The 20,066-nt window shown below is 39.3% G+C and overlaps 4 protein-coding genes across 6 annotated transcripts; 1 reads left to right on the forward strand and 3 right to left on the reverse strand.

Moving 5' to 3' along the window:
• Positions 1-213: 213 nt before the first annotated feature.
• On the forward strand, positions 214-2,606 carry LOC306902568 (uncharacterized protein; the record flags this gene model as incomplete). Its single annotated transcript, XM_079471224.1, has 9 exons — positions 214-283; positions 434-536; positions 812-976; positions 1,122-1,197; positions 1,401-1,477; positions 1,612-1,665; positions 1,746-1,805; positions 1,919-2,063; positions 2,274-2,606. 9 exons carry the CDS (start codon positions 214-216, stop codon positions 2,364-2,366), a joined length of 843 nt encoding a protein of 280 aa, XP_079327350.1. The 3' UTR covers positions 2,367-2,606.
• Positions 2,607-4,181: 1,575 nt separating this feature from the next.
• LOC306889490 (uncharacterized protein) lies at positions 4,182-7,353 on the reverse strand. 2 transcript variants are annotated; one of them, XM_079448485.1, is made up of 4 exons: positions 7,066-7,353; positions 5,461-6,967; positions 5,249-5,368; positions 4,182-4,885 (listed from the first exon to the last, which is right to left on the reverse strand). In XM_079448485.1, the coding sequence occupies exons 1-4, from the start codon at positions 7,092-7,094 to the stop codon at positions 4,688-4,690; spliced, it is 1,854 nt and encodes a 617-aa protein (XP_079304611.1). In that variant the 5' UTR covers positions 7,095-7,353; the 3' UTR covers positions 4,182-4,687. The 2 variants fall into 2 exon arrangements, with proteins under 2 accessions (XP_079304611.1, XP_079304610.1); XM_079448484.1 differs by having other exon boundaries at positions 5,461-7,353.
• On the reverse strand, positions 7,189-11,100 carry igbp1 (immunoglobulin (CD79A) binding protein 1). 2 transcript variants are annotated; one of them, XM_079448508.1, is made up of 6 exons: positions 10,755-11,100; positions 9,270-9,581; positions 8,932-9,127; positions 8,777-8,853; positions 8,538-8,647; positions 7,189-8,430 (listed from the first exon to the last, which is right to left on the reverse strand). In XM_079448508.1, the coding sequence occupies exons 1-6, from the start codon at positions 10,967-10,969 to the stop codon at positions 8,282-8,284; spliced, it is 1,059 nt and encodes a 352-aa protein (XP_079304634.1). In that variant the 5' UTR covers positions 10,970-11,100; the 3' UTR covers positions 7,189-8,281. The 2 variants fall into 2 exon arrangements, with proteins under 2 accessions (XP_079304634.1, XP_079304635.1); XM_079448509.1 differs by having other exon boundaries at positions 7,463-8,430; positions 9,270-9,695; positions 9,747-11,012.
• Positions 11,101-16,197: 5,097 nt separating this feature from the next.
• wnt11f2 (wnt 11, family member 2) lies at positions 16,198-18,554 on the reverse strand (the record flags this gene model as incomplete). Its single annotated transcript, XM_079476084.1, has 5 exons — positions 16,198-16,372; positions 16,678-16,970; positions 17,075-17,352; positions 17,527-17,762; positions 18,475-18,554. 5 exons carry the CDS (start codon positions 18,552-18,554, stop codon positions 16,198-16,200), a joined length of 1,062 nt encoding a protein of 353 aa, XP_079332210.1.
• Positions 18,555-20,066: the final 1,512 nt, after the last annotated feature.

Here is a 20,066-nt window from a genome sequence, read left to right on the forward strand (position 1 = left end):
ACTACTTTACTAATAATATAAAAAATTATTTGAGAACAGAATTTTTCTTATGCTAGATGTACGCATGCTCTTTCTCAGCTTTGCACTTGGTTGGGTGTGTATACCATATCATAAATACACTAGTTAAAATACAGTGCAAAGTACTGATTTGCAAGTGCTACAGTGAAATTCAGGTGTGTGTGTGTGTAATGGTCAATGTGTTGGAGCTTAAACATGAAGTTCTTGATATATGTGTGTTTCATCGTATTTGTTACTCATAATGTGACGGGACAGACACCAAACCGTAAGTTTATGTGTATTTTGTTTGTATGAATCTCTACAATTGCTTTGTGAGGAATCAAAATGTCAAAATATTATGTAATACCTGTTTAATAAAAGAATTTCAAGTAATTGTATGTGTTGATCAATACTCTTATTGTATGTGTGTTTTCAGCTGAATGTTCTAATGTAAATGACTTTGACCAGTGTTTGAACGCTTGGTCCTGTGACACAAAAGTCAGTAGCTGTAACTGTTTTGAAGGACAACCATATTGTCGGTAAGTAGATACAGGTTCTTAGTCTTATCTATCTCCACAGCTCTTTCAAAATGTGGTTGATCATCTAGATAAAATATCAAATACAAACCCACCATGTAGCATACGTATTCTGATTTGAGTGTCAGACATGCGCATAAACCTGTAAATATCGCACAATTTTGTTGTGTCAATGGGAAAATCGTGGTCAAAATCTGCTTAAACACTGTGGGTTTGAGAATTGTTGCCTCACACTGAGTCTTTGTTTGTTTTTGACAACTCTTCTGTTTTCTGTGTAGGTGCAATGCCCGAAAAGGTGAGTTTTACATCGACGAAGACTGTTCTCAGAGATGGACAATAGTGACCTTTGCCCTGGTGGCATCTCTGCCCGGTATCACACTTGCTATACTTGTGGGGATTATTGTTTATGTGATAATGCTGCCATCAGGCAAGAGCCACAAAAGGTAGGTAAAAATTAGCAATAGTATTTTGAGAGCAGAGTGCGATTCTCTTGCACAGTTTGACTTCATGAGGGACATTAAAACAGCTGACATAATTACACATCCCGTAATAAAAATCTTGTGTACGTTTTTTTGTCTTTGCACTTAGTAACGCAGTCAACACGGCTTCTCCCAAAGAACAGAACCTATTCCCCGGAATTACATTTGCCTCTGATCTGAATAATGTAAGCAACTGTATGAATGTCTGGATTTTGGGGTAAAGATTGTCAATTATTGAAATCAATATAACAATTCTTGTAGGCACAAACTGGACATAACTAACAATATAATAAAACACAGCACAGAAGTACTATACAAAAATCACGGTAAGAAATAATTAGCAGAAAACAAAACTTGCTTAATATGAACTTTTACCTGGCTTTCAAAGGGTCGACCTGCCCCTACCACAAGACCTGTGCCACAAAACCACATTCCCATGATAACCATTCCCAACAGTGCCAATAGGTGAGTTTTTACGCTTTTCTAGAAAACACTGTATTTGTTTACATTTTCATAGTACGTAGTGTCTATTTTTAAATTTTTTCAAGTTGATAACTCTATCAGATATTTCATTAATGTTGTTCTGAATTTCTCCACAGTATGTCCGGTGGGATACGTGATCAACCAAAGGGAGGTCCTTCTCGGCCCTACAGGTAGTTAATAATAATCCCCAATAAGCCATGGTTTTCTTGGATCATGAAGAATCCAATAGCTCTTAAATGTTTTTTGATAGCCACAACATGACCAGTGGCACACGTGATCCTCCTGTGGAAGGTCCTGCTCGGCCCTACAGGTAGTTAATGATCAATAATTCATTGTTACACAAATTGAGGAACAACTATGCAGTTTTTTCAAAGTTTCACATGTGTTTTTATTTTGTCTTTTCATGTATTTGTGTGATTGTAGCAGTTCAGCAAGTTATGGTCAGACTATTAATAACCCGTATGCTAGAGATTCACACAGCCGAAACCCCTATGACAACAGTGGTGGTTCTCTGGACCACCGTAATGATTACAGACAACATGCACCTTCGCATCCTTATGAAGACGTGGTACGTACCATATCAATTTCAGAGTGTATCCGTGAGTTTTTATCTTCTTGACATGGTTATCTTTGGAGCACTCAGGATATTACAGTACAGTTTAGTGTGTTCTAATAAGGTTCAGGATCTTACTGTTGATGATCAAAGTTCTTTGGAGAAGGTCATTTCTGCAAACAGTAACAATGTTCCAGTAACAGATCATCCTCTGTCTCTTTGCAGAACTCGTCCTATTCTCCAGCTCAATTCTACGCTTCTGATCGTGGAAACACTCGTGGTGGATTTCCAAGACCTCATGTCAACCTACAATACTAAAACTGACTATAGCTATATCATTTTTTTAATGAAATGAAATGAATTCAGGATTTTTTAAATATTAAACTGAAAAGCTAAAATGAAGGAGTTATTACATAGGCTACCTGTGAAAACCTGTTTGTTTGCAATTTTCTCTTTAAATTTAAAGCTAAAGTTTTTATTTCATTTTTATCATGCCCTGGTTGGTATGCCGATTATTTACATCAAACGTTTTATTAAATAAACAAAAATTTGAACACTACCCTAACAAAAAGAGGTTTATTTCCACCCAAAAAACAAAGTATAATATATTATTAAGACTTGAATGCATTATTAGATTACCGCTGCCCCAACGTATACTGAAATTATATACAATACACAAAATATGACTTGGTCATTAAAACAATTGTAAAAAAGATCGGCGGTAGTAAGCCATTTACAAAAGTGCAAACATACACTCCTTAGAATCTAGAACATTTCCGAAATGCATATAATTAACAACATGTACACCAACATAGGACAAAAAAGGAAAGAAAATTCGAAAGAAAAAAAAATAAATATATATATATATACAGGTCCTTAGCCAGCCTATTGAAAGGGGAGGTTATTTTTTTTCAAAAAGTGGACCTTTTTGCAGTTTTTCTCCTCTTGTTCAAATACTTCATTTTGGTGACCTTTTATGCACTAATTTGTGTTGGATTAGCTTGTCTGCTGGTATCTTAACAAGCATGCTTTTTGATTGAAAACAATGATGACAATAATTACATGAAAAAAAACGACTTAAATTCTGGACATTTGGCAGTGAGCCCCGAACCCCCCCTGCCTACAGGCTTGATATATATATATATAATAATAAACTGCAGAAATATAAATCATGATACATGAAAGATCTCATCATATTTTTTTGAAAAGAAGTACATTTTCTATTATCAATTGTTCTTAGTGAATTGATTATTTACTTCACATATGAAATCGAAGTAGGAATTTTCTTAAGAAACCTTTGTTTGTGAAAGTAAAACTTTGCCACAAGGATAAGGAAGTCAACAGTAGTTTCAAAAGATTTGTTTGGGTTTTCAAAAAGACAGTTTACATCCTTTATGCATAGATTACTGACCATATTCACTTCAGAAAAACAATAAGAGTTTAAATCATTCCAGAAAATTGAAGAGACATAAGAAAACCGAGAGGGAAACGCGTTTGCTGTAGCGTCAGCTGTTCAAGGTACGTTTTCGTTTCGAACCTAACACATGTAACTAAAAACCGTCAGATTTGTCACCTTAATGCGTAACACAGTGAACCCTGTTAAGAAAATGCTCTGCTTTTATGGGATTGCAGATATCCCGTGCATCACAGCACACACCGCTTTGAGGCAGTCTGCCTTCACTGGTCAAGATGTGTTACGGGCTGCCCTTGTCAGTCTCCACTACCGGGAGAGTGCTGACCTGCCGAATCGGAACCAGAGGTCAGGTGTGACACCTGGGCAAGTCAGAACATAGACCCTCAAGTACAACAAACTGTATTGGTATTCATCTGTGATATTTTGTACGAAATGGCTATTTCATAACAGGGTACTTCCATAAAATGTGTCATGAAACAAGCTTTTTTACATTACTGGCTATTTTTATTCTATCCTAATATTCCCGATATACCCGATGCCCTTCCATGAAAACCTTTGTAACCTAGTTTCCTTAGGTTTGTACTTTCCCTATCGAGTAAGGATAGATTCATTTCTAACAGTGGAGAACAAAGGAATGTGTATATTAAGCTTACCTTGAATTCTATTAAAATATTAAAATTGAAGACAAGTAATCTGTCTACAGGCTTCGATAATTTTTTCAGGTTAAGGCAATACAACTCTTTAATAACTGAAATGTTCCAAAACTTCATTTTCTTAGGTATCGTCAGATCACATGGTGGATGCATATCAGATATCGGGCTGGGCAGAGGAATCTGCAGTCATTTCATCATGAGCATTTAACAAAATAAGAAACATCTACCAGACGAATCTATACAGGATTCAAAGATGTAGAAATTGATTATACAGAAATAGACCAGGCAAGGAGAAACTGGTGATTTTAAAGCTATTGTATTTCTCAGGTTTACAAAAGTATTTCTTCAAAAAAGTGTGTTATGTACAGGCATTAACAAACAATGTAAACATTCTTCAAATTCAATTTAAAATAAAGGTTTCTTGATATCTAAAATGCTGCTTTGTGGAGATCATCCAGGTGCAGTAATCTGCATACACAGGCAATAACGTTGTGTTACAGATAAGTCTAGTTCTCAATAATCAACTACCAGAGTAGAATGCTGGTATGTATGCAATGCGTTTATAGAGGCAGCTACTTGAAACGTGAACATTTCTGTGTCTGAAATATGATCTGCGATCTGGGAAATGATTCTTGAGGTGCCATGATGCGTTTTCTGTGAAGTGTCATGTCCCTGCTCTGCGTTAAATTCCTCATCGAGGAGAGAACATCTGCCACCATTGCTGTCATGTAGCAAAAGTCCTTTTTACGAACTGTTTGTTGTGAGTTATTCTGTAATAAACATTAGGTGAAAAGTTAAACAACACATCAAAAATATATGATATTTTTATGGGAACTTGGAATAATCATAAACTTCAAGGACTGTGTAGCGTCACAGATTACGTTTACTCATTTGTACACAGCTTGGTTCTCCGTGACTTTTATCATTAAAGCTTACATTCAGATGGTACTGAGATTGTTTTGATCGACTGATCAGAGGCTTGTTGCAATAAATCCAGATGCAGCCATTAATCATCTGTTATAATAAGATATGGCTGTGCTTTAATATGGTATCAGAACTAAATGAGTGTCATTAGTCAGGTTGTTTTTGTAAACGAAGACAGACTAAAAATCATGGCTGGATAGTACACTCACCTGTTCCCTCTTTGCATTGTTATTATGATCTAAAGCAGCAAGCATAGAGCCATGGATCATCACATCATATCCAAAATGAGTTCTCTTAGGTAGGTATTTTAAATACATGGAATGGTACACCTGAAATAAATATTGACATATATTAAAATGTTTGTGAAATACTACAAAACTTTTTATAGACGCAACCTCTGTAACACTGTAACAAAACATACCTCTAGTGTTGTACTGTGGATGCATTTCGTCAAGTGGTCCAGGTCTTTTAAAAGTCGCTTGTTTTTAACAATCCTAACCAGTGCTTTGTGGGCTTCAGATCCTGGACTCAACCAATGCTTTGTCCTCTTGCTCAGATCATCGAGGGGCTCATGAGCACATCTGTGGAAATGCCTGTTGCCCGGCCAGTCATGCTGGTTGGTGATGTGGTGTATTACTGACACCCACTTCTCCTTCAGAACCTCAGCGTCACCCCCACAGTTTTGGGCACTCCACCATAAATGGTTGACAATGGATGGTATCCACTCTCCAAGGCCTCCACATTGTTTCTTCTTAGCTTCAATGGCCAGTTTTTTCGAAATTCCCTTTGCCACGTGCCAGGGGTCAAATTCATGGTGTTTTTCTGGGTTACTGACCCTCATTTCTTTGACGATTTGGGGGTGCCTGTCAGTGAAAATAGTAGAGACCTTCACTCCATTTTCTTCTATGGATCTAAGAGCTTCCTTAAAACCTCTGATCTCCATGGCATTGGAGCTGGAAACTTGAGTGCAGCTTATCACTTTGAATGCTGCAATTTTTTTACTCTCGACATCCATAAAACTGTAGGTGCAGTATTTGGCACAATGTTCGGGAGAGTCGCACCGGCCATCTCCACAAAGGACAACTTTCTCTCTTGACTTCATACGGCTCAACACTGCATTCTGTTCTTTGGCCCATGTTTTCTCAATAACTGGGAACACATACTTCTTCCTAAGTGTTATGTATGTGTCTTCACTTATTGTCTTGAGGTTCATATTCTTACAGAACCGTTCAAATTTAGCAAATTGAATGCCACTGAAAAACACAGACGCTGCCAATAGCAGGTTTCCAACATCCCTGGTACAGCTGCGAGTGGGCTGAGACTGCCATCTGTAACTACAACCATTAGTACATGTAAGCTCCAGAGTCAGCTGTGATCCTTCACTTTCCACCTCCCTCAGATCCTCCGTGACAACCAAAGAGCCACACTTCATACAATGTTGTAGTAATTGTTTTAACTGTTTCTCAAAAACAACAAACAACCTGTCGTTGTGGCTGTTTTTTGATGCTTGGCATTCCTGTGTGCTTTGAGAAGGGTCGGAGAAAGTTACATCATATTCTGAATCAGACTGTATATCTTGTGGCTGACCTCCCTCACTAAATTCATTATCTGAAATGGACAGATCCTGGCAATGAACATCCTGAGTTACTGGTTGACCTCCCTGGACCGCTTCAGCAGGCACAGCAGCATACATATGGTCAGTGTTTAGAGACTCGATAACATCCGTCTGCGTTGTTGCATCAACCATAACTGAAGAACACTGTACACCTACTGACAGCAGTGAAACTGACGAATCGTGCGGTTCCTCCTTGAAAAAGCTCGAACTTTCTCCTTCAGTGGCGGCGGCATCATCGTGTTTACATCCTAGCAGCATAGCATCTAGCATGTCTTGTCTCTGTCGTTTCTCGGCGCGGACGTCACTCGTTAACCTGGGCCGTTTACACTCCATGTGGGGGAAAATTGTTGGTACAGCATTCGGTTTAAGCCTACGCTTATAACCACGGCAACCTGTAAGCTCTTTCATTACATGTGGTCTATTAAACGCTTCAAAGTCATCGGGGCTAAAGTGGCGAGAACAAAGACGCGGGTCTTTTGGAAGATCTGTTCGCCCACATTTATGTTCCCACTGTTTTCTCCTTTTCTTGTCGCTGGGAAAGCTGTGAAGGCTTATGTCGGTTGTCTTGTTGCCCTTCGACTGAAAATTACACCCAATAGCAGCACAATGTGGCATCGTATCAGTGTTTTTTTATCCCGAGTTGTGTTCTACTTGCAGGGAGCAACGAGGATGCTTACCGTCCGGCAACCATTTGACGTCAGCGAAAAAATGGCTCCCCAGTCCAAAATATGCAAAAGACGATGCAGGTATCTTAAACATCGTATGTAAATTTATAATATTCGATTTCATTACGAGACACAATTTTTTAGGCCATTTATGTCTTAATACCTGGAGTTCCTTTAATGAACTACACTTACAAATTAAGTATACTTGTTTTTCATAAGGGCGTGTCTCAGACTTTCGTACTGCAATGCATGTATCATCCAGACACAAAGACAAAAAAGCTGATAAATGATGACTTCTGGTTTACTTGAGATCTTAATACAGAGATTTCAAACCAAAAATAATCATAATTGTCAGGTAATGTAATAAATAACTTTAAGAGTAAAAAGCAGTCTAGACTATTTTTTTCACAGTTTCTTCAGGCATTCTGAAGCTGTTAAAGCAGTTTTAGGATCCAGCGCTGTTTCTATCTTACTCATCTTTGATGGAAGTGTCTATACTGAAACAGACATTGAGGCTTTGCAGTATCTGCCAATAGTTAAACAACGTAACTTCAAACCAAACAGCACATAAGGTTCTGCGGAGCGGGCACATTTGGACACTAACAGTCCTGACAGTATAAAGAAAACTTCTGTAGATAATCCAAAAGTACTGAGATCTATTTACAGATGAAACAGTTGCGATTAAAACAAAACCCACTTGAAAGTAAACTTTTAGAGAGATGCAAGTGATCTACTTTTGACATGTTTCATCTCTGAAGATTCTGCAAGAGATTCTGGTTTCATTACAAGGTTTAAGAAATACTACTAAGAGAGACATTTTTGAAGAACATCAAATACACAAACTGTGTTTAGAATCAAAACCTATCCAGATGACCACTCTTTGTCGTGTCCATATCATACAGAATATTGGCTTCATTTGGGGGGAACTGAAGGGATGAGTGCATCTATCTGTGTGTGTCAGATCAGCCCATGTTCTTGCGGTTGCCATATCCTCTCCTGTGCGTGTCCTTCCAATCATCCCAGTCCCGTGCCTTCTGCAGGGCCTCTTCATCACCATTCTCCTCCTTTCTCTCTCTCTCTGCTCTCTCGTCCTCCTCTGCATCACCATCCACTGTGAATAATATAGTTCTCACACTGTCATACTGCTTTTTAATTTAAACAAGATCAGCGATTTATAAAAAAGGTTCAAATCTAATCAAAATAAGTGTTGTGAGGTACCAGTGCTGCGTGGTATACCCTGATCAGGTAAACAACCCTTCTGCCGATGCTGGTCATACCATTCATCCACTGACATGGTGGCAAGGCTGGGATACCCAGCACCAAACACTCTGCGATACAGAAAACAACATCACGCATACAAAATAACAGTGGTGCAGTAAGGTTTCGGATTTAAAGATCCAGGTCTCCTTTAAGAAGTAAAATTTTAAGGTAACATAAATCATACAATATATACATACTTAGCCTGCACAGCATCCTTAGTCAGAATAAAAGGCTTCATTGGTGGTCTTCTGGGTAGGGATGGCTGGGGTGCGCTCTATGGAAATAACAGATTATTACAAGCATTGTCTCTTTAAATATGCATACATGGTAAGGCCAAATGTCAATCGAGTACCTGCTTGAAATGCTCCATCTTTTTCAGTATCTCTATTTCCTGGTCAATGGATTCGATCTCCTCAAGCGCTACAATTACCCACCTGCGCACGTTCAGCAGGTAAAAATCTCTCACCACCTCTTCATCAGCCGATCCGGATTCAACCAATCCTCTGATCTCGCCAAGCTTGGCTTCGGTCTCCTTACGGTGCTTAAACCTGGAAACGAATCACTTAGAATAAATACAGTCACATACAATATGCGAGACATTAACTAGTCAACAAAAATATTTTATTTTCCACATGCATGATAAGCATAACATTTACCCAATACTCAATAACGCACAGCAATCCAACCCACCTTTCGATTTTGGCCTGTCTTTGTGTTGCCATGGTGTAAAGGTCAGGTTGTGACATTGGCATTGGTGCATGATTCGTCTGCTCCTCAGTGGGAGTATCTGCGTTGCAATCACTGGTTTTGGGCTGCTGGAAACTGCACACGTCGTAGTCCTTGCACCGCTGGAGGAAGTCCATGAAGTAGACGCGGGCTGTCTGCACATGCTCGAGGCGCTTGCTGGCGTTCACCTGTTTCATGGTAAGAGCTCCCAGCAGTGCTGGCAACAGCAGGTACTTCAGATCAGTGGTGCTGATTTCCTCCAGAGCCTCATTACGACTACAGGGAAGCAATGACATAAATTAAGTTTTAACATCGACTATTGTTTCATAAGGATCTTGAACTTCAAATAAAGAACCGGTAAAAAGAAAAGGTGTCTTGCTGAAAATCATGCTACTTTGTCTTATTTTAAAATGGTTCCTGAATGACACAAATTTTATTAACCAGTTATTATAACAGGCGATAAGGACACATACACGATACAGAGGTGTTCAAGTATGTTGTACCAGGGGCGCGACGTGCAACATTATGCTGGATAAGTTGTCATGAACAAGTTATTTGCTGTGTTAAATTTGCACACAACATGCTGCTGCATTTTATTTTCCTTCTTCTGGACCACCGTTGTTTACATATTTCGAAGTGGTCTACATACTTAAAGGGACAGTTCACCCAATAAGGACAATTCTGTCATCATTTACTCACCCTCAGATTGTTCCAAACCTGTATAAATTTTGTTGTTCTGCAAACACAAAGTAAGATATTTGGAAGAATGCTAGTAACCAAACAGATATCATACCCCATTTAGTAGGGAAGTCAATGGTTGATGAGATCTGTTAGGAGATCTGTCAGTTTTGGGTGAACTATCCCAAATATTCCCCAAATAAACATCACTACACAATATGGCACAAAATCTAATTGCAACTTTAATATCTTTACTTCAGGTGAAACATGCCATTCAACATGGTTTTTTTAAATATATTTAGGGCTATATCTCCAAACAATAACAAAGTCAAACTGTAAAAATAAAATAAAAATTGAAAAATAAAATTACATCACACTTTATTATCAAAACGTTTAGTTTAATGGTAAAATATGTTTTGTAAGTCAGAGAGAAAGAGACACCCACCGTCATTATAAAACCCCATGATGATTAAAGACATACAGATACGTCACGGTTTTTTTTTCCAGAATTAGCAAACTTTTATTACCAACGTATAGGCAAGTAAACACATTCTTTAAAAAATCTCAAAAACTACTGTGTGACACGTCTGTAAAAGTGATTTTTTTCAGTAAACTTTGATGCTTAAGGGCGTTTGCAGGATGAACTGCAGATCTGTGTCAGAGGAACTGACTCAACACACTTTACACACAAACACGATTCATGTTTTATAATCGAAGGTTTACACTTGCGGTGTCAACACGTGATGTCTTGGGTTTATTTATCCTTTTTACCTGAAAATGTCCAGCTGATTGACCATCGTGGTCGCCTCCTCCAGCTGCATGATGCCACGCTTCACTTTTACCTGCACCGCGTTTGAGCTGCTCGGCTCATTCGTAGTGTCCACTTCTTCATACAACTTCCAGCCCCGGTCCAGCAAATCTGACAGCTTCGGAGCATCTGAGCCACTGGGGTTTTGTACAGGGATAGTGTCTTCGGCAGCCGCCATTTCTCAAAGCGTTTGTTATGATCCGGACGGCTTCCGTCTCTTCCTGTTCTTTGTATCCGGTCGGATCTCGGTGTGCAGTTCCGATGTTGTGCGTCAGGTGACAGCAGAGATCAGTGCGCTAGCTGTTGGTTATTTTCACTTGCAATTTCTAAGCAATAAAATATTAACTATTAACTTGATTTTACCACAATAGCCACAGTTTTACTATGGTATTTAGAAAAACTGTGGTTATAGCAATCCATCTGACAAAAAACATTGTTACTACACGTTTGCTGTATTAAAAGCATGTTTAATTTTGGTAAGGGTTGTTGAGGTCCCCTGGTTGAGAAACACTGGCATCTTATGTCCTACTCACTACGATAGGTATGACCATTTTATGCACGTTTGGAAGACACTGTATACACTTTATACTGAATCAGTATGAAAAAACAAGCAGAATGTAAGAAAATGTGGTTTAAATTGGCTCTCACAATCTTTTATACCCTACCTGCGATCATGTGAACAAACTTCAAATTTGCTTTCATGTGCCTTCTGAAAATGTTAACAGTGTGGTTTTTTTTGCTAAGATTTTACCTATAAAGGCCCCCATTATTTTTTCTATCACCTTCTTCTTCATAAACTGCTGTGTGCAACATGTATGCAACACTATACAAACTTCCCTTGATTCAACCACTATTCCTCCAGTGCAACATTACTGGGGAAGGTAAACTATGTATTTCTACATAAAAAAGTATCTTCAACATACTTAACATAAACTTGATTAACATTGCATGCACTGTATGGAAATAATGAAAAAACAGAGATAATTTTTTCTTGCACATAGGCATTCATTCTACATTACACAATGATAACAATCAATAATTACATCTTTTCAAGAATTTACAAATACAATATTTCAAGAAACCAGTCATTTTATGGCTCCAACTAATAAGAGCATATTTTATCTTTAAAAAAATTATAAATTGGTTTCACAGCCAATTCCAAACAAAGTTGGTTCATGTTTTGAACAAACTATCACCTGCTGCATTACACTTTACAGCTTATAATAGGCTAGCACATAGTTCTGCGTGCCTGCTGCAGTTGTTTGACAAATTGTAAACTGTTAAAATATTAATACCACATATTCGATTTAATGTGCAGCTGCTGCCGTTTATTCAAAAAACAGACGTTGGCCGACGCAAAGAATTGTGGGTTATGTCCAGCAACGAAGGATACACCGTGGCTGTGTCTTGTTTCGGAAGGCTGTGGACAGTTGTGCGAGTGCAAAGTGTTGTGATAGCAAAGTGGTACTTCCTGTTTCCTTTTCTGCCAGTTTGTCCTACTAAGGACGTCTCGTTTAATTCTAAGTTGAGAATCCTCCGTATACAATATCTAGAGGGTGATACCTCTGGAGGACACAAGGACGCAGCCTTGTCCTCCAACGTTTCATGAAAGAAGGTCACATTAGAATGCTGCATACGGAGTGTCCCACCTGCTTTTATGAAACGAGACACACTCGATGATGTATGAGACTTCTGGAGGATGCAGCCTTCCGAAAGGAGACACAGCGAGGGATTTCTGCACCAAATTACAGGACATGTTTGTGTTTTCACGATAGTGTGCGACTGTGATGCTTTTTCAAGCGTGAATTAGGTTACTACGTTGCACACAGATCCGTTTATCCATATATAAAGATGAGTTGAGTAAACTTGAAATTTATACTGGGGCACGTGCCCCAGTTAAAGGTGTCTAGCCTCGCCCCCGGTGTACATCAATTACAATTGACCACACAAATTGATCTTTTGTATTGACCTAAGAAGCTTTTGAAATCTGTCAAAAACATGTGTGCGGTCATGTTTAACATAAAAACCAAAAGAATCAAAAGTCTGAAATTATATTTTACACAAGAAAAATGAGGCCTTTTCTCAGACATTTTTTGAATTGTTGCATCTATTTGTATGACAATTAAACACTAAACTCTTTCCCACTCTGCATTGTCCATCATTATGTTGTATCTTGTATCAATGCAAGAAAAGAATGAGGAATTTTTCTCACACAGACACACGGTTTGCATGTTAAAAGGGTTTGCATTGCAAGTCTGTGACACCATTAGCATTAAGAAGCCATTTGTCTCAGTGTGGTCTTATTCAGCCTACCGTATGCATTAGTTTGTGCTGGATTAGAGAAACATACCCCAATTACCCGATGATTTTATCTCCAGTAAAATAACTTTGAAAATAAACTTCATAAAGTAACACAGTGCAGGGCTGCTTTATCTTAAAACACTGAGCGTCCCACAGGTCCGCAGACACACCACTTAGATTCCCATGGTGTTGTATCAATGAACCTCTGGCATGATGATTTGTTGAGAAACAAAGTCACATTATGAGTTACAGTGATAGACAAGATCTCTCTGCAGGCTCGGGCTGTTTTTTATTCAATCTGCTGATCCTGATCCAACCTTTTTCGTAATCTAATGCTTAACCACTCAGATTGTCCTTCTGAGTTTCTGCTGGGTAAACGCCATTTAGCAGGTGTGAGATCCTGCTTCCGTTTTAGCCATTTCACTTTTATTGAATGCAATGAGATTATTTTGTCTTTCATGCCAGGAAAAGAAAATTCCTCTCATAGTGGAGGACTAAACCATACCCAGTCTTAACCTTTAACCCTGATCTTCACCCTCGAAACATCCAACATATATCAACTGTCAACCAAGTGAATATATATTGAAAACCTTTCAAATAAACTCAAAAGACCCTCAGAGGAATTACCATTTTAACATTTCTACTCCTACAATGACCACTTTTAAGGGTTTTGCAAGTTCTATATTTGCCACAGGCTGTTGATTCTTCACATATTTGGAGTCAGTTTGAGATCTATTCTTAGTATGTGTGTGTGTGTGTGTCCGAGTATGCACCCTTTGTGCCACTTGCTTTGTCATTGCAGCACCAACAGGGGGGGCAGAACTGACAGGTGCCACTCACCCTAAAATGCATATCCAAAAACTGCTGTTTAGCAGAACTAAATTGCAAACGTATACAGGTCAGAAATGAAAATCAATCAAGAGATGTGTAGGGTTTGCTATCTCCAGAATGTCTCCTACAATGGTCCCAACAATGTCAACAGAATCCAGAAAAAAACCCTATAATGTTTTGATGCCAAAATAATAAGGGTATTTAAAATAAAATAAAAAATATTCTAAATTAATAAATTGCATGTGTGTGAAAGTTTTGAAAGAGTCTTTAAGCAGAGATTGATGGCATTGTCCTGCATCTGTTTCCACAAACAGTCACTCGGCAAACAGCTAAGCACTAATAAACTCTTCCTCAGACTGTGTGTGTAAATACTCATTGTGTGAGTGTGTGGTGTTATACTTTTAGTAAACAATACTCTGAAGTTGGTTAAATGGAAGGCTGCATTCCACAGAGATTCACACCGGTAGCACAGTCAACAGATAGAAAGAGAATATAATCTCATCCTTATTTCACGGCTCATTGGAATGCTTGATTCTGATTGGCCAGTCGCGACATTTGCAGGTTCGTTATTACAAGATAACAACCTCTCAAAACTAATAACACACGGCAAACCCAGATGCTGCAAATCATTTTGACAGTTTTTTTTGTTATTTATTAAACATAATTTCATATGTTATTAAAATACATATTTATATTTACAACTGATTAAACCAAATTGCCTATTCGTGACATTTGAACGTCGTTTCTTAAAACTGAAAGCAAATGGCTTTTCCTTGCAGTAGGTCTGCATTCTGTAAAAATTTGCTAATCAAATATTTAACATTTCATGTCCAGTTTTTTTCATGTGGCAAGTAGCCGTGTAATAAGCGGGATAACATATGTTCATTATCCCTTGAAGAAATTATTATATTACTCCAAACAAAACAATGCTGACAGGTCCATTGCTGTCATCCCAGATAACCCTCGTAGTGTTTCCAGGGGAAAAAACACTTGATTTCAGGATGGTTAATAAGCTTATCCCACGCCTATTGAATATCGAAAACCGTCTCACATGCCTTCTACAGAGTTGGATCCTTGTGATTAAAATCTCCAATGTGATGAATATTATAACGGAAATTGCTTACTGATATTTCAGAAACATCGCTCAATATTCCTGTCAACATAAACCACCTGCAAGTATATTTGATAAAAAATACATAGACTTTAACTGTAAGCCATTGAGCAAAGAGACTCTGCGCTGTAAGTGCCCAGAAGTCTGTGTGTGTCTTTGTCTTTATGTAACAATGCTGAGATAAAAATCAGGCAAATCAAAGGACAAAAGGAACTATAGAACAGGTTACCTCTCTGTCTCTTTCTCCTGTAGCTGCAGTTGAATGGTTACTATCTGCGTTTTTAATCTCTCTATAGCACTAATATCCTGAAAATGTCTTTGATGTAAAAGAATGTTGATGAAAGATCAGAGAAAGCATGCTCACATTTAAATACACAGAGCCGCCATGAAACCGTGATTTGGACATTTAACAGATGGAGTGATCAACCGATTTTGACTGCAGGCACAGTCGGACAGATATTGATATTAAACCCTTGATGAGTTGGAAGAACAATAGCAGTCTCTCTCATTAAATATATTTTTTTAATAAAATAAATACAAATGTCTTTTTTACAGCAAATGTACAGTGTAGAAAGGAATCTTTGTAACATAATTGTGAATATGGAACAGAAAAGCAACGGATCAAAAATAGAGGATATATTTATTTTTTCTAAAAAAAATAGTGTCATGAACACTTCGAGTGCAGTAGTAAACCAAACTTCTTGATTTAGATTTCTTATCCAGACAGAAATGATATGGCATTCTGACCAAAGCATTTAACAGTTCAGAAATCTATTGAGTATTATTGCGGTAAAGTCGCTGACTTTACCAGCAAGTCACTAACAGTTCAACCCTGCCCCCGGTTTCTTTCTCTGTGCCAGAGCCGATGCGTTTTTGTAGTGAGCTGCCACTACTTATCACTCTGGTTTTCTGCAGGGTGCCTTCGGGGCCTCACCGCAGGGTTCTTTGTTTTATAGCCATTCATTAACTCTTTCAGATGTATCACACAATGGAAAACTCTTCACCTTTCCTTATTCCTTCACTCCAGCTCCTCTTTCTTCACTCATGCGGCATCCATACAGCATTTAGAGAGGATTATCCACTCACTCATGGCTCTTAAAAGATCATACAAAATTCGAGAGACCAGTCCACAGTTTCTCTCTTGTGACCATGGACACGGTACATCACTTGCAGACGTATCGCTCTACTGTGCGATTGCAAGTCTTGCAGGAGACGTAGCAGCACCAGTGATATTTACACTGACAACGTTCCACCACCACCTCTGTGTAGGCATTGTATCCTCGCCCACAACACATCAGCCCACAGCTATGGCTGCCGATCCCGGTCTTATTACACTGCCTGCAGAAAGAAACGAGAGAAGGGATCTGAGTAATTAAGCATAAGATATTCATAGCTAACAATGCAGTATTATCTCTGAGAAAAGAAAATGATCATCAGAATTTGTGTGGGGTTTGTGAAAATCAGTTTTTGTGTCTGTCTGTGTTATAATGTTTAACCGATTCTATTAATTTGCCTCTTATTTATTTTCTTTGTGTGTTTGTCCCATCTGTCAGATTAGAGATAATCCCTCATCGAGTGTGAGCTTTCTCACACAGTCACATCGTGGGAATCCAAATAATCCTGCTTGATGGTGTATTTCTCACCTGTCTATGGTTCCAAATGATCCCTGCTTGGCGTTTTGGGAGCAGTAATCAGACGAGCTGACCAGGTAGACAAGTTCATTCTCTCCGACTGGCCTCACTTCCATCTCCCGTGGAACCAGCTGGCGGCGGGTGCCTATCTGACGTGGAATGACCTTGATGGCCGACAGATATTTTGATTTGAGGTCAGCAGAGATGGAGTTGATGTCCTGAAGGCCCTTCCAGCAGGTCTTCACAGAGCAAGACCCAGAAACACCATGGCATTTGCACTTCATCTCTAAAGAATCCAGAAGTGCCTACAGAAAAATATGCACAAACTGACCATTAAAATCATAACTTTTACATAGACAGAACTGAAAGACAGAAATAGCGGGGTGCATAAAGATTGGCTACAGGTTACCTGTCTTCCCACTCCATTGTTGTGAAGCTGCATGAGTCTAAAGGCCTGTGGTCCAGAGCGGCGGTTCCTCATGGGCGCGTCTGAGAAAGCAGAGCCCATCTGCAGACCGTAGCGAACGTTATCTCCACAGCCACCCCAACGGAAGTCCGGGGCCGCCTGCTCTGAAGGTGCAGGTGCACAGGAACAACTTGGAAGTTCTCCGGATGCACATGAGCGTGCAATGGAGTGACTGACCACTGCTGCGGCCAGAGAGAATACATATGCTGTCTCACGGGTCCCTGCGTAGACACAACTTTGTTAAAATGACAGCTCATCATAACTTGAAGTTTCTGTTAGGACTATTTTTTATATGAAATTGTCCTCATCTGCTCCTCTTAAAGAACTCCCAGCATTCAACAAACAACTGACAGGAATAAGGAAAACGTATGCATGTCCAAAATATCTGAAATTACCTTTAGCAAGATCCGGAGTGAAATGAGGCGCGTTATAGATGGAAGAGCAGTTCCAACGCATGTCGCTGAAGGTGCTCTTACACGCGCTTTTGGTGAGTTTCGCCGCGTGCACGATGCTGTGCATGAGCTCGAGGTTCCGTTTGCAGAGCTGCATCTGATCTGGCACGAGCCCGTCCAGGAGTCTACAGTGATGCGTCTGATTCCACCCGACAGAGCTCCCGTTCACCGTTAAACCGCTGCAACAACCAGCCATTCACATGAACATTTTAAACAATCTATGAAGGTCAAATATAAGCGTTACTTTCGGCTTGTATGCCAAAGTGACGCTAACAGGCCTAATGACATTCGTGTTTAAAGATCCAGTCAGTAATATATAGCGACACGGTCCGCCGCGCTCCCCCCCCTCCCTTTCGAAACACCACAACGGCTGACAGAACATGGCGAATTACATGCAAGGGGACCCGCGGTGTATGTAGATAGAAATAGCTCATTCTAAGGTAATAAACGCACAACGCTTCATTATGTAAGCTCATTATACACATTTGAAGACATAGCTATGTATATCATATTGCATTTCTATCAATAGATCATTCCGAAATACACACTGGACCTTTAAATCAATGTGGCTCACTAAAATGTAACGTTAAGTCTTTCTCTTCAGCTTCGATATCCCCATTCCCTTGGAATAAATAAACCATGATTTAATTAAAGTAACCATGGTGATTTGATTTACCGTAGTAGTTAAACCATAGTAGCCACAAATGAACTAGTCTCACCATAACAACCACGGTATATAGTAAAACTATGTTAATACAATTGCCAAAAACAAATTTACTATCATAACTACAAAATACGACATTTTACAAAACCAAGTTTATGGGTCAACTGGTCCCTTGCTCCTATAATATGACATGCAGCTGCTAAAAAAATAAGTATAGGGCTACTTACAGCCATGAAATTCCTGCGCACGAATATATCGCATTCAATGACGTTACTGTAAACAGAAGAAAACTCCTGTATTCTGTCATCGCTCTTCTGTTGTCTGAAATCCTGAGGAAGTCCTTATTTATCTCTTTCAGGGTGAACACTGAAGTGGGATTGAGTCTGAAGTGAAGCGCTCTCTCTCTTTCATAGCGCAGCCATAGGGCTCGACCCGCCCCTAATGTGTGGGCGGTGACGAGATTCGAGGCTCAAGCAGCGCGCTGAGAGGATATTTCGGCCACTTTACAAGTTTACGCAGGTAACACAGTCATTTCAGCATACAGATAATCATGCAATATCATCATGTCAGCTAGCCTAACACAAATGATGACAGGCGAGTTTTAGTTTGCAAATAACTATCAGAGTTTGTTGGTTCTCTTGAATGGTCTTATAAAGGCAAGTGGTAAAATCCTTTAGCCACTGTACGTTTTCTACGTTTTCTGTACGTTAAGTAATTCAATCTAAAATGTTCGGGGTGTGCGCCTTCCCAAAGGAAACAACGGGGCTTTAGCCTTTTGAAGATTTCTGTCCAAACGGGATCAACAACCCGTTCATTAACATTAAAATCGGATTTTGCCCACAGATAAGCCGGATTTCTCGTTTCTCAAGCCCTACAAGAGCAAACATCTTAAAACAGCAAGGGTCACAGGCAGCCGAGAGCATATGTCAATTAGTCACTATTCTAGTCTATTAAAGGGGTTTTACGGCTATACATTGAAAAACACACGGCTATACATACAATTTTCTTTGACTAACGTTGTCGGCTCGTTGGTCTAGGGGTATGATTCTCGCTTAGGGTGCGAGAGGTCCCGGGTTCAAATCCCGGACGAGCCCTTCTTTTCAGTTCCATTTTTTATCGAAATTACAATTCTCTGTGCTGTCGTGCTACAACAAATCTGTTTTTAATCGTAATCCTCGGTTGTTTATTCAATTCCGATGAATTGCCCTAGTGGCGGAATGTTACATTTAATGCGAACAATGCCACTGAGACAGTCCTGCTGGTGCTAATCGCTCTAGTCTGATCATCATATAGGTGTGAAAGTTCACAGGTTCCAGAGCAGCCGTACTCATCTGAGACAATCAGAAATAACATAACCCTCACATTTAGGCCTACGTGCGGGAAAAGCTGTCAATCAACGGAAAGGCGAGAAAAGCCTCTCTTTGATTCAACTCGTCTTTGAATACAGTCTGCTGAAAGTGTCGGGGCATGAATCGATTGGTTATTGATCTTCCAATGGTCCATCCGTGGTCGAAACTGCAAACTGGAATTTTAATTGATGTCCGTGAATTAGTGAGGATTAAGATCAAACAAACCAGTTTCTTTTCTTAAACGGATCTAGAATAATAAAATGCCCTCGGGCTCCTAATCCGATCAACAAATCCTGCCGGTTGGTGTAATCAACAGGTATACGAGCATTGTGTGCTGTAAATAAGCGATTTCACTATTATCAATAAATAACCAAGCAAAAAAGGAAAATAAAGAGCAGTCTAGTGGTGGTTTGATATAATTATTCGTTTTTTTTTCATTTTTGTAAAGGACTACAAACAAGTACGTAAAG

The sequence above is a fragment of the Barbatula barbatula genome, assembly GCF_947034865.1.
Source record: "Barbatula barbatula genome assembly, chromosome: 2".
NCBI classification, from domain to species: Eukaryota; Metazoa; Chordata; class Actinopteri; order Cypriniformes; family Nemacheilidae; genus Barbatula; species Barbatula barbatula.

Coding starts and splice junctions, on each gene's coding strand:
- igbp1 (XM_079448508.1), bottom strand. CDS start 10,969: ATGGCGGCTGCCGAAGACACTATCCCTGTACAAAACCCCAGTGGCTCA. Junction 8,854..8,931: donor AGATGGAGCATTTCAAGCAG/GTACTCGATTGA, acceptor TTATTTCCATAG/AGCGCACCCCAGCCATCCCT. Junction 8,431..8,537: donor GGGTATACCACGCAGCACTG/GTACCTCACAAC, acceptor TATTATTCACAG/TGGATGGTGATGCAGAGGAG.
- LOC306889490 (XM_079448484.1), bottom strand. CDS start 7,269: ATGCCACATTGTGCTGCTATTGGGTGTAATTTTCAGTCGAAGGGCAAC. Junction 5,369..5,460: donor TCCACAGTACAACACTAGAG/GTATGTTTTGTT, acceptor TATTTATTTCAG/GTGTACCATTCCATGTATTT. Junction 4,886..5,248: donor ACAATGCAAAGAGGGAACAG/GTGAGTGTACTA, acceptor TGTTTATTACAG/AATAACTCACAACAAACAGT.